Consider the following 13,585-nt stretch of genomic DNA (forward strand, 5'->3'; position numbering starts at 1 on the left):
GTGAGCAAGAATGTGGCTGATCCTTTCACTTTTACTATTTATTCTTCACAGCAGCACTTAGAAGTTGGTGGATGATCCCCAAATTACAGAAGTGGAAATGTGCATTCTAAGACACCCGGTGTTCCGCAGTGAAGGATTATCAGTGCTTAGGTCGTCTTGGCTCCCAACCCAGGTTCTTGCTGATACACTCCCCATCTTGAGGACTAGCACAGTTTCCCTGTAACTCAGGATTTCTCAGCCTCAGCAGTATGAGACTTTGAGCCTGGATAATTTTTTTGTCATGAGGGCATGTCCTATGCTTTGTAAGATGTTTAACAATCCCCGGCCTCTACCATGGGAGGGTCGGCACACCTGATCCTCCCATGCCAGTTGTAACAACCAAAAATGTCTCCAGACAAGGCCAAATGTCCCCTGGTGGGTGGGGGCAAAATCATCTCCAGATGATTATCATTGCTGTAACTCATGAAAATCAGCAATCTTGGCTCATAAATATTGTCTTCTGTATGGGAGTTGTTAGAGTATGTGGAAGGAAGGAAATGATGTTTGTTGAGCATCTCATATGTGTTAGCTCCTGTCCTAACGTCTTTCCCATGTAATATCTCATTTATTCCTCAACACAATCGCAAAGCAAAGGTATTATTATCCCCATTTTGCGTGAGGAAATCAGGACTCAGTTAGTTGAACTGGCTTGCCCAGTAGTGGTGGCGTGCTATTTTGGGCTTCGATCTCTCTAACTCCTTGTTTCTGCTCCTGTCTGCCCTGCCCCACTTCCAGGAAGAGGAAGGTTTTTGTTTTTTTCTGAGTGAAGCACCTTTTGTTCTCCCAACTCCTCACACCTTGAAAAGATTCTCAAGTTGGGAAAACATAAATGACAGACACAGGAGCAGCAGCTGTGTACTTTTCACCCTGTCAGAAAATGGAAGAGGGAGTGAAGCAGTTAGCTTTCCCCAGCCCTAATCGCAGGAGCTTCTCTAAAACAGTCTCTTTTTTTCTCCCTGGTTAAATGCCTCTGCAGCACGACTGCATCCAAGCGAGTGCTGTGCTGTGACACCTCTGTGAGGTTTTTCATCAGCCTTACAAATTGATCATTATGATTGTCTTAAAATGGAACTAGGTACAAGTTGCTAGTAGGGCCCTTTCCCTTGCGTGAAGACTGCTTCACAATGAACTGTCCTCAAAGCAGCAAGCATAGAAGATTAGACATAATGGTTTATTTTCCTTCCAATGTGTGTTGATTTATGTGTGCAGTTCGATGGATGGAGCTGGAAGTCTCTGAAGGAGAAGCGGGGCTTCTTTGAGGAGTCTGGCACACATATTTGGAGCAATTGCCTCTAACCATTCGGGGGCTATTGATCCCTTTTGAAAAATCTGATGAAAGCTTATAGGCCCTCTCCCTAGAAAAATCCACAAATTCATTCATTTTTTGCAGATAATTTCATGGCATTGATGGACATTTTTAGGGAACCATAGATGCTAGATGGAGAATGATAGATCTCTTGGTATCTAAAAAAGAAGCCTTTCTGATTTGTTGATGTGTTTCAGTAGTCTTAAAGATGTTCATATACTTTGACCCAGTAATTGCATTGCTGGGAATCTTTCTTAAGAAAATAACCTGGATATCAAACAAGGCTTTAAGCACAGAGATGCACAGTGAAGCATTACTTATGCCATTCAGATGTCAGCTGGGGTCTCCATGTTCTTCTGAGAGCTGGATTTAACTGGTTCTGATCTCTGCCATTTCCACATCAGCAGGAGTCCAAAGCTGTTCTTATGGATCTGCACTGTCCAGTTCAGTAGCCACTAGCCATGTGGCTGTTCACATTTAAACTTACTGTAAATTTAATAAAATTAAACGTTCAGTTCCTTGGTACATTAGCTACATTTCAAGTGCTCAATAGGCACATTTGGCTAGTGGCTACTGTAGTTGACAGTGAAGATATAGAACATTTCCATCACTGGAGAAAGTTCTATTGGACAGGTTTCCCCAAGATTAATGCACATTCTGGGAGGTGTGCATTTTCTTGGTCTCCTCTGGGTTTTGGGCTTCTAGTCCATGCAAGCTCTCTGTACAGCTTAGCACTACATCTCCTCTCCCAGAATAAAAATCCACTCATACTATGCATTTCTGAGTGGTTAACCCACCACAGTGGAGTTTTGTTGGCCCCTAATAGATTAGTCCTTTTCTCCTTCTTATTGTTGACTCACTCTTCCTTTATTTTTTTTTCTCTTCCCACCTGTCCCCCACCCTTAACTTCCAGTATGACTTTTTCGAGGAGTAACACAGCAGGAGTCCTCTGTCTCCCTTTCTTCTGAAGCCCGGGTGCCCAAGTGACGCTCAGGCCCTGGGGAGCCTCCCTTTCTATACCCAAGCCCTCTTGGGGCATTGTTCAGAACAGAGACACATTCTGGAATGGAGAATTACATTATTTTCACCTAGTTACGCCTATAGCAACAATTTGGAAATGACCCAGGTATCCACTAATAGGGGATGAGTTAAAGTAAGTGATGGGACATTCACCTGGTTTAATATTATATAGTCATTAAAAATGATTTTGCAAATAATTTCTAAAATATAGGGAATTATGAAGTGAGGAATGCATATCAGCATTGTATGTCTAGTATTATTTCAGCCATGTAAATTACGCATAGGGGAAAAGATTGGAAGGAAATACAGTCTGCTGTGTGTTAGTTGGTAGTAGGAGCATGATAATTTTTGTTTTCTTTATACTGTTGTATTTAAAATTCTCTATAGTAAACCTGTATATACTTTTATAACCAGAAAAAAAACACGAATGACATAAAAGTCACAGGAAGGCTTTCTGGGCTTTGCATCTAAAAGTACAAATAGGTCTGTTTTAAAACTTCTGGTGTCTTGTTTTACCAAGTATCAACAACCTGCAGGCTGAGTTAAACAACATTTTTGCCCTGCGGAAGCAACTGGAGCAGGATGTGCTTTCATATCAGAATTTGCGGAAGACCTTGGAGGAGCAGATCAGCGAAATTCGGAGGCGGGAAGGTACACACTTTATTCTATGTGCTTCTCTTTGGTTTTTCCACTTGGAGGGCATGGACTGAACTTCAGGAGAGTCCTAAATATTTGTTAAGGGATGAAGTATACACGGGGTTTCGTTTGGAGATCCTTTTTGTGGTGACCACGCTGATGTTAGCCTTCCTAGTAGAAGAGCCCAGTAAGTTGTACTAAATTCTGCAGAAGGTCAGGTGCAGGATTGCTTCCTTGCTGCCTCTACTGTTTTCTGCATCATTTGATACTTCTAGTTCCAAATATCCCTGGGCACTTGCAATCCCCTTTTTTGGGGAATTGCAGCCCTCACTGCCCGGAACATCTGAGTACTGCCTACCACAGCACCTATTGCAGAGAGCCCAAGACTGCACACATATATGGGTGAGATGCTGTTTCAGGTTGAAGCACTGTTTTTAGTGCTGTATATACATTAAGGGAGGGCTACAAGATGAGGGTCCTGTGGGACTTATGTTTTCTGTATTCATCACAGTAATATTAAGATTTGACCCTCTCCCCTGGTAGAACTTAAGCCCTTTAAAGTTTGGGTTGGTATCTGATTCCCTTCTGTATCTCTAGCCCGGTGCCTGACACATATGGTAAAAATTGGTAATAACAGTGGTAGGTTTGACATCTCTTGAGCATCTGCTGTGTACAAGGCACAGTGCTAGGCACCTAACTTTTCACCTGTGATCCTCACAGTCATCTCATTAGGTAGAGTAAGTATTAAGTTCATTTTACAGATGAAGAAACCAAGACTCAGCTGGGGGTTGACGTGCCCAGATTTCAGCCAGGGCATCTTCCTTTAAGTCTAGCTCTTTCCAGTATTCTGCACTGTATTTTAGATGTATCAGCTCTTACACGTGTGTGTTAAATGAGATACTGTTTGTGGATATGCCTTGCTCAGTACACATATACACACATCTTCCCCCTCCCCCCACTTCTCCCCTTCCTATTAGAATTGACCTTTGCTGCAAAGGAAACAGATCCTTACATTGGTGACCAGAGATTCTTCTAGCTTAGCACTAGCAGGCACTTTCTGCACTTAGTGTGCTTGTTTCCCATGAGGGTTCTGGGGCCAGTAAGAAAAAAAAAAATGATCAGACACTTTTATCTCCCTTGAGTTCTACCCTTGAGGGTCACATCTAATTTTTCTGCATTTTCCCCTAAACAGAATCAGTCCCTCATTTAAACTGAAATCACCATTTTCTTGTGCCATTCAGAATGGTCTCCAGGCACAATACTTGCTATGCAAATTATAATTCACAGTTGGCCACAGTGAAAACCTACGGCCTAAGATGAAACCATACATTGAAATATCAGCCTGTTGAGAAAGGGAAAATTAATTTTGCTCCAAAGGTGGTGCCTTAAGCCCCCTCTGTGTACTATGCTCCCTTCCGCCCCACCTCCCCGATTCACATTGCTTTGGATGGATTGCACTGGGGTCAGTCTTGGGAGGATCTGTTTCTGATATTCTTTTTCTCCTCCCCCTCCCCACCTTTTTTTTTTCTTTTTTGGGCAGAAGAATCATTTTCACTTTATAGTGATCAAACATCTTATCTAAGTATTTGCCTTGAAGAAAACAATCGGTTTCAAGTGGAACATTTTTCTCAAGAAGAACTTAAGAAAAAGGTATTGACCTATTAATTTTTAGTGCTTTTCTTTTCTTTTTGTTAGATTGTTTGTTGTATCTTGGGTTCCTCATGAGAGGTTAAGATTCTGAAGGCCCCTCTCCTTCCTTCCTGTCCCCTCTGCCTTGTTGTGTGTGCCCCTCCTGTGTCCGTTAACTGGAGTACCTTCCCTCGTGTCTGATAAACTCCCCAGGCCTGAGAACCCAGCCAGGCTCGATCTCCTTGAGGAAAAGCTCTCTGGCCCCTCAGTTTAGAGTTAGCCACTTTTCCGTCAGCCTGTTCACCTCTTTTTTTTGTACCTAATCCAAATCGATGTCCTTATCTTACTGATCTGTAATTATCTGGTTATTTGTCTATATTTCCTTGCTAGGCTGTGAACATCTTAAACTTAGTGATTATGTCTTACTTATTTCTGATTTCCCATTGCCTGGCACACATATAGGAACTAATAATAGATGCATTTTGAATGAATAACGTTCCAGGTTTGATCAATAAATCTTTTTTTAAACTGGGAAGATTCTTCAATGTGTTGATCAGTGTCATGGTTAGAGTGGTTTAGTGTTTCAAGGTTCTGAAAAACATTCTTAGAAATAGGAGGTTTGAGACCGCATAGTTTATTATAAAATTATCATGTATGTGTGACTAAGATTCAGTTTCCATCTTGGAATAATTTACATTCTGATAGAAGAGACAGGTATGTAAACAAGTAATTGCAGTATGAGGTGCAAGGTTGCTGTATGGGCAGCTGTACAAGGTGTAGAAATAGCAGAGGAGAGGCTAATTGCCTGTATGGGAGATGGGGGGGGTGAGCTCACCTGATCAGGGGAGGCTTCTCAGCAGAAGTGAGACTTGAAGTGGGTTTCGAAGGACGAATTCGGAGTTTGCCCAGGTCTCCACTTTCTCAGCAGAGAAAGAGAAAACAGCCTGTTTAAGGCACAGAACTAAGAAATAGCAAGGAGAATAAAAATTTGGGTATTTTGGGAGGAATAGGGCAAGGAGTATGGAGGCAGCTGTTAGTTTTTAAAGATGAAGAAAATAGAGATGATAATAGCTGCTGCTAGTGCCTACTGGGGCTGTGGTAAGGCCAGGAGGTAGTTCACTTGGTTGGCACTTAGTAAATCAGAATGTCTTGTTCTTCCTACTAGAACCTCCTTGAGGATTCGATCCAATTTTTTTCATATTTTGATATATTGGATATCTACTATGTGTACTCAGGGTGGGAATTTCCATGTTATTTGAAGAGCTAATAATCGCTTCCATCAAGAAGCCTTGGAAAATTACTGGCCATTGGGATTCGAAGCCTGCAGGAAACCAAGGTGGTGTCTGCTTGTTCCTTCTGTGTCTGGCCTCGCAAGACCCAGGCCCAACTCTGCCTGTGTAGAGGCAGCTGCTCTTTCGCACATGGTTAGGCACTTCGGCCATTGTTCTGTCTCATTTACTTCTCCAGACACCCCAGCTGTGGGACTCTGGACAGTTAAATTTCTTTGTATTTCATGTCCTCGTTGTAAAATGGAGAGAGACACACTAGTCTGTTCCCCTCCTCAGGATTTTTGCAAGGAGTGATAGACTAAAGCTTGTAGGAGTATTTTAGTAGCTGTAAATTGCTTCATAATTGACAACTGTTAATATTACTGGCATTGCCAGATAGGTGTACAAAGGAGGAGGTCACTAGTGAAAAGTAAGACTCTGATACAGTTTCAGAAACTTTAGCCTTGGGAGACTTTTCCTCCAGAGGGTCTCAAGTGCAAGAGAGAGATAGTATTAGCTGTCATTGAGCACTTAGACCGTGCCAGGGACTTTAGTGCACTGTGACCACAATCCTGTTCAGTTCTCGTAGTAACGCTACAGATGAGGAAACTGGGGCTTAGATTGTGCAGTTTGCCCAGGATCTTTTTGCCTTGAAGTGATGGCTCTGGGATTAAAATACTGTTATGCCAGATGTTAAAGCCAGTGTTTTTGTCACTGTGCACAGGGTATCCTGAGGGCTAGAATCAGCCTGATTCCCCGTAACTGTGGTGCCAAAGAGTCGCTTAATAGGGCTGTCTGGGGCTGCGGCCCTGGGAAGCTGAAGTCTCTTGCTGGGTAGACAGCCTTTTCCCTGTTCTTACCTCCTAGGTCAGTGACCTTATACAGCTAGTGAAGGAGCTGTATACAGACAACCAGCACCTGAAGAAAACCATTTTTGATCTCTCCTGCATGGGTTTCCAGGGAAATGGGTTTCCAGATAGACTTGCGTCTACAGAACAAACAGAGGTAAGAAACATTTTTGTTGTCATGTGCTGATTACAAAAATATAACAACCGGCTTGGTATGGTGGCTCACGCCTGTAATCCCAGCACTTTGGGAGGCTGAGGTGGGAGGATCACTTGGGCCCAGGACGTTGAGGCTGCAGTGAGCTGTGATTACACCACTACACTCCAGCCCGGGGGATAGAGCGAGACCCTATCTCAAAAAAAACCATCAAAACCATATATTCATATGTATGTATGTATGTATACAAACCATATGTTTATATATATGTATGTATGTATACAAACCATATATTTATATATATGTATGTATGTATAACAACCCGAAAGGTTTTTCAAGACTGCATCTGTTCCTGGGGAGGTCTCTAACTGAAATTCCCTTTGTTGTGGACTGGGTATTGAGAGCCCCACTAGGCTGGCAGGTCTGTCCACAGGCTTCCTCAGGTTGCAGTCATGTCTCCACGGACACATTGGATATACTGTGATGCTTTGACTCTGGTCCAGCCCTGGGACCTGTGCTGCAGATGGCACACATCTGGATGAGCGATGTGGTCTCAGACGGATCTGGAGAGTTTCCAAACCACCCAGATAATTTGAATAGTGTGGATGCAGCCTTAATGAATACATTAACATTGAAAAACTGACATACACACAACCCACCCGGGAAAAGAGGAAAGAAGCCTTATTCACCTTGATGACTTCTGGGTCTCAGTGCTGATCTTTGTGATTTGTTGGCTCTGATTTTCTGTTTGGGACCTGGGCTGCACAATGGGAGGACCCTAAAGTTGTGATGTTGTTTCCCTCTTCATTCCCTACTGTGGCCTGACTCTCTCGTAGGAAGCACCTTGCTTCATGCGCATGTTAGCATTGTTTTGGAAGACCGGAACTGCTCTCCCATGAAGTGCAGTAGTAGGGCCTTTTTGTACTTGGGTCCCTCACGTATGAAACTGGAATCTTCCTGGATGGGGTTGTCTTCTGCTCTACCTGGCGTGCCAGGTAAATGGAGAACTCACATTCATTGCAACATCATTTCTTGGGAAAGATTTGTCAGCCTTAAGCTGTCTCCTCCTACCTTCAAAGTGGGAAATGCTCAAAGGTATTTATGCTGCACTCTGGCCATCTTCTTTCTTTGTGAGAGGGAACATTATTGATCTTAGCCTCCAGGACTCTAGATAATTTTGAAAACCTAGAATATCTGCGATCCATTTAGGGAGAAACAAGTCTGATTTGCTTCCTCCAAGGCAGCATTCTTCACCAACTTCATTTGAGACACAAATGGTGTGTTTTGTTTGTTCATTTGCCCTTTAAAAAAAAAATCTGTTAAATGTCTCATTATGTCCTTTGGAGAAAAAGGCTTTTTCCTTTTCCCACCCTAAGATCTTAATATCAGCCAACTGAGATTTGTTGAGTCTTTTATCATATTGTACTTTGATTTGATGTTCCCCATGAATAGCCTTGTTCTTCATAGCACAGCTCCCCGTCACCCCCCAGAATGGGATGGGAAAGGTGATGTGCCCATTGTAATCTTGGGCTGAGGGAGTAGATGGAGTTAGGGTGAGGGTGAGATGGGAAAGAGCGGAGCCTGCGGTTCTCTGGGAGTACGCGTGGTTCTCCTTTGATGAGAAACAAAGCAGAAACAAACCAGAAATGCATATATCGTCCACAGCATTTCCCAAGCAGCATGACTTGGAAAGTGAGGTCTGGGTATGATTCCTGTTCTGTAGGAGACTATAAATCAGAAAAGGAGGGGGGAAAAGCAAGTATATTTTTATTTTTAAAATTCAGTATTTTTTCTCCAATATTTAATTAACCCATAGCATTACCCCAACATTTGGAAAAGAGAGAGAATAAATTACCCCTAATGCTGTCACTTTAAAACAAGCACACAGTTAATTAACGTTTGGAAGTGTTCCTTCTGTATTTGTGTGTATGAACATGTGGATGCACACATCTCTCCTGGAATGCAGCTTTGTCTCCTGTTCTTGCTAATTGCCATTATGTCATAGCATCTCATTCCTTCTTATGAATGTGCTGAAACTTAACTGCCTCACTGCTGTTGGACATGTAGGTTATTTCTAGTGATTTGCCATTTTTAATTTCCTAATGAATGTCTTTGGACACAAATCTTTTTCTGTGTTTAGAGGTTTGTTTTCCCCTTAGAGTTGATTCCCAGATATGTGTCATTAGTAGGCCAAAGGACAGATAGAAATATGCAATAGGCATAAAATTTATTTTCATTTATTTATTTATTTTCCCCCTCCCCCCAACAACTTTTAATGTGTAAAAGACTGTAAGTAGTTTGAAGGCCCTGATAGAGTTTGTCAGATTTCTTTCTAAGATGCTGGCCCTGGTGTAGAGCCTCACCAGCTGGGTACCACGGTGCTCAGTTCCTGCCTGTTGGTAGTTCACATAGACACCACCAAACAAACAGAACACCAAGAACAGGTATCCTGTTGTTGCTGTGTACATTTAAAAAAATCTCTAATGAGGTTGCACCTATTTTCTCATATTTATTTGCTGGTTTTTCATGCATCATAGGAGAATTAGGTTGAAAATCGATATAGAGGAGTGATTTCAGCAGAGTGTAGTCAGGACGGTGAGCATAGAAAGCCAGGAACTGTATAACTTGTGGACCTGCCCTCTGATTATAGGCTCTGTGTAAAGAAAGCATGTGGCACAGGTCCTGGCACACTGCAAAGGCTCGAAAGGGTTAGTCACTATTATTATTTACTTATATTGTCATTATTAAGAATGGTTAGAAAACTCACCTTTTTTTGACGTAGAGAGGATACCTGGACAAAGGGGCATAATTTAATTGAACTCAAATATTTGTAGGGCTGTCATGTTGACAAGAAATAGACCTTGTGTGACTCTAAAGGACAGAAATGGTTGTCAGAAGTAGAAGGTGCTTGTTAAATATTCTGTTAATAGTAAGAACAAACCTGGTTTGTCAGAGCAGATTTAATTTCATTTAAAGGAGGAACTTTCTAACAATTTGACTTCATACGTTATTATGAGTTTTACATGATTTATAAAGCCCTTGGCACAGTTCTGGCATATGGTATACACTCAGTAAAACAGCTATTTTAATTTTTTTTTTTTTGGTAAGCTAGTGGCGGAGATGGGACTATAACCCTCTTCTGACTCTGTGTAGAATTGTTTAGCAACACCATAGGGCAGTGCTTCTGAAGTTTAATGTGCACATATATTTCCTGAGAGTCTTGTTAAAATGCAGATTCTTGTCCAGTAAGCCTGGAATGGGGCCAGAGAGTCTGTATTTCTAACAAATTTGGGTGATGATGCTTCTGCTGCCCTAAGGAATACACTTTGAGTAGCAAGACCAGAGGTAATCCTGAAAACGACTTGTTTCTAGGTCTCGTTTTGCAAAAAGTCTTTATTCATTTGTTTATTTGTTCAGCAGTGTTACTGAGCGTCAGGCATTGATGTTAAAACTATGAGCACACATGTCCCCGCCCTGTCTAGGATGTAATCCAGAGAAGCAGAGGGGCAATTGGGGCAGAGTGTGGTGAGTGCTGTGATGGAGTGAATGCAGAGTCTCAAGGGAGTTGTAGACAGGTGCCCAGCCCTCACTTTGGAGATTAAGGGAAGTTCTCCCTGGAGGAGGAAGGGGAGCTGCCAAGCAGATGAAGAAAGAATAGCTCAAGAGGCAGGGGGAGAGGCAGTAGAGTGCAGAGTAACAGCGTGGGGTTTCAAGGAGGGAGTGTTTCATAGTGTCGAACACTCTGAGAAGCAAGAAAGAAAAAAGTACTGAGAACTTCCTATGAGTCCCATGACCTGAGCGGTTTCATTAGAGTGAGGGGGACAGAAGCCAGCTTGCAGGGGATAGAGAAGTGATGAGAAGTGATGAAATGAGGATAGAGCCAGTTGACACTTGGAGGTTGCTTCTTTAGTGGTGGTAGGGCTGGAAGCCGAGCCAGGTATAAGTGACTCAGTTCTTTCTGACATCTTAGTTCTATATCTTTGAAAATGAGTAAGTAGCATGTAGCATGAAGTACGTTTCTCTATGTCCATAACATTTAATTTCTTGACCATTCCTGGAAACTGAGTTTACTTTTAATCTTGACCAAGTCAGCAGAGGTAAAGAGAAATGAAAGTTAATTTTTATTTAACTGTGTCAAGCATTGGCATGGTTGTGGTTCTGGAAATGCAGAATAACTTTGACGCTTTTCATATTTCAACTTGGAATGATGTGTTAACGATACTTTCTTTGCTCAGCTAAGCTTAGGGGAAACCCTTCTCAGATCCGCAGGAGTCTGGGAGGAGCTTCTCCATGCCTCTTTCCTAACCCCATGTGGATTTCATCTCTCATTAATACAACAAGGTCTTTGGGGACCTTTCCTGGGCAGTAAAGCCACATTGCAGAAGGTGAGAATAGACCCCTTGCAGAAGCTTGGAGAGAGGCAGAGAATACTGAGTGGCCAGAGCTGTTGGGGAATCGGGGAGACTTTCGTTGTTGTTGTTGTTTTGTTTTTTGAGATGGAGTCTCCCTCTGTCACCCAGGCTGGAGTGCAGTGGCGCGATCTCAGCTCACTGCAAGCTCCGCCTCCCGGGTTCATGCCAGTCTCCTGTCTCAGCTTCCCAAGTAGCTGGGACTACAGGCGCCTGCCACCATGCCCGGCTAATTTTTTTAATTTTTAGTAGAGACAGGGTTTCACCATGTTAGCCAGGATGGTCTCGATCTCCTGACTTCGTGATCTGCCCACCTCAGCCTCCCAAAGTGCTGGGATTACAGGTGTGAGCCACCATGCCTGGCCCTGTTTTGTTTTGTTTTTTAAAAGATGGGAAAGACTTTCTCCTAATATTTTATTATGAAAAAATTCAGACACAGTGAATACCCATATACTCACCACCTAGGTTCTATTCACATTTCCCACCTGCCCATCATCACTCTGTCTCATCTTTCTAATAAATTTTAATTGAAACTGCAAACATCAGTATACTTCCCCCTAAGTACTTCAGTGTGCATATCTTCAATAAATGCTTATAGTCAAATGAACTATAGAAATTGTAAGCCTGTGTTCACTAAGTTTTACAAGTGTGTGTGCCTGTGTAAGGCAAACCCCTATCAAGAGCCTGCATGTCCTCTGTTGTCCATACCCAGTCCCACCCTAGCTGCTCTTCTGATTTTGTCCCACTATGGGTTAATTTTGCCTAGACCTTCATATAAATGGAGTCATACAGTATATTCTCTTTTGTATATATTCTTTTACTCAGCATTATGTTTTTGAGATTCATCCATGTTGTTAGTGCATCAAGTTTGTTCCTTTTTATTGCCAGGTAGTATTCCATTGCATGAGTGTATTACAGTTGTTTATTCATTCTGCTATTAATGGACACTTGGGTAAAAGGTGATATGGGCATTCATGTACAATTCTTTGTTAGGACACACTTTTTTTTTTTTTTTTTTTAATTTCATGAGTACCTATGAGTAGAATTCCTGAGTCATAGGATTACTCGTTTTATAAGAAATTGCCAATACTTTTCCCAAACATTTTATATTCCCACCAACAAGTTTGATAGTTCCAGTTAGTCTTTATCACTCGAGAATGTTATGGTAATGAGGGAAGAAGCCAAAAGACAAAGAGGGTTCCTTACCCATATTTATAGACTTTTATGCTTCAGTAGGTATATTTATGCATGTCTAGTCTGTTTCATGCTGGATAATATAGTAGGATGTGGTTTTTGATCATCACTTCTGTTTGATCCTGATTGCAGATTTGGATATGGTCAGATTGAACATGTTCTGACCCTGGGAAGTTTCTATAAAAACTGAACTCAGTTGCCTTTGTTTTGTTTTTCTTCCACAACAAGGTTTTTCCTCTGAAAGGAAAAACAGAGAGTTGGGCTGGAGAGCTATGGGGATAATTGACTAAATGTAGGGATTCAGAAATAAAACTTGAGCTAGAACCGTAGGTATCTCACACGTACAACATGCCCAACAAATGACCCAATACTCTGTGGTTTCAGCACCTTCGGTGCAGACTCTTTTGTTTTTGTTTTCGAGACAGGGTCTTACTCTGTTGCCCAGGCTGGAGTGCAGTGGTGTGATCACGGCTCACTGCAGCCTCGACCTCCCTGGGCTCAGGTGATCCTCCTGCCTCAGTCTCCCGAGTAGCTGGGACTACAGGCATGTACCACCACACCCGGCGAATTTTTGTGTTTTTTGTAGAGACAGGTGTCTCACTCTGTTGCCCTGACTGGTCTTGAACTGCTGGGCTCAAGCAATCTGCCTGCCTAGGGCTCCCAAAGTGCTAGGATTACAGGTGTGAGCCACCGCACCTGGCCAGGCTCTTTTATTGGTGAGATAAGGTTTGGTATAATTTTGACATAGCTTTGATTGATTCCTTATCTGGGAGTGGCTGGCCACCTTTTCTCTCATTTTTAATTTGGTTAATTCAGGTGCCCCATGACTAGAATTTTTGCTTTTGCGGAGAGCTGAGAACTGGCTTTCTTGAGAACTTTGTACTGTCCATTTTGTAGAACTCGGAAGCTTTGGGATTTACACTTCTTTGAAGCATTAGGGATTTATGCAGTCTTTATAAATAACTGTCCTTCATTTCCAAAAGCATAAAGTTATCGTCAGGCAAGCGTGATACTCTTCTCATTAGAGATGAGGAATTTCTGTCAGCAAAATGACAGTGTTGCCAGGACTGTCCATCTCAGAT

General features: G+C 42.3%; 1 protein-coding gene across 16 annotated transcripts in view; it reads left to right on the forward strand.

The window, feature by feature from the left end:
• CDK5RAP2 (CDK5 regulatory subunit associated protein 2) overlaps window positions 1-13,585 on the forward strand; it is a 189,363-nt gene that overhangs the window by 103,868 nt on the left and 71,910 nt on the right. For 13 of the 16 annotated variants that reach the window (XR_010148469.1, XM_016960336.4, XM_016960345.4 and 10 more), the window contains 3 exon segments: window positions 2,886-3,016; window positions 4,542-4,651; window positions 6,766-6,903. Coding sequence is in view for 15 of the 16 variants with exons in the window: in XM_016960336.4 (XP_016815825.3) it covers window positions 2,886-3,016; window positions 4,542-4,651; window positions 6,766-6,903 (379 nt within the window). In the remaining variant the exon portion in view is untranslated. 16 annotated transcript variants of the gene reach the window in all.

The sequence above is a fragment of the Pan troglodytes genome, chromosome 11, assembly GCF_028858775.2.
Source record: "Pan troglodytes isolate AG18354 chromosome 11, NHGRI_mPanTro3-v2.0_pri, whole genome shotgun sequence".
Taxonomy (NCBI): domain Eukaryota; kingdom Metazoa; phylum Chordata; class Mammalia; order Primates; family Hominidae; genus Pan; species Pan troglodytes.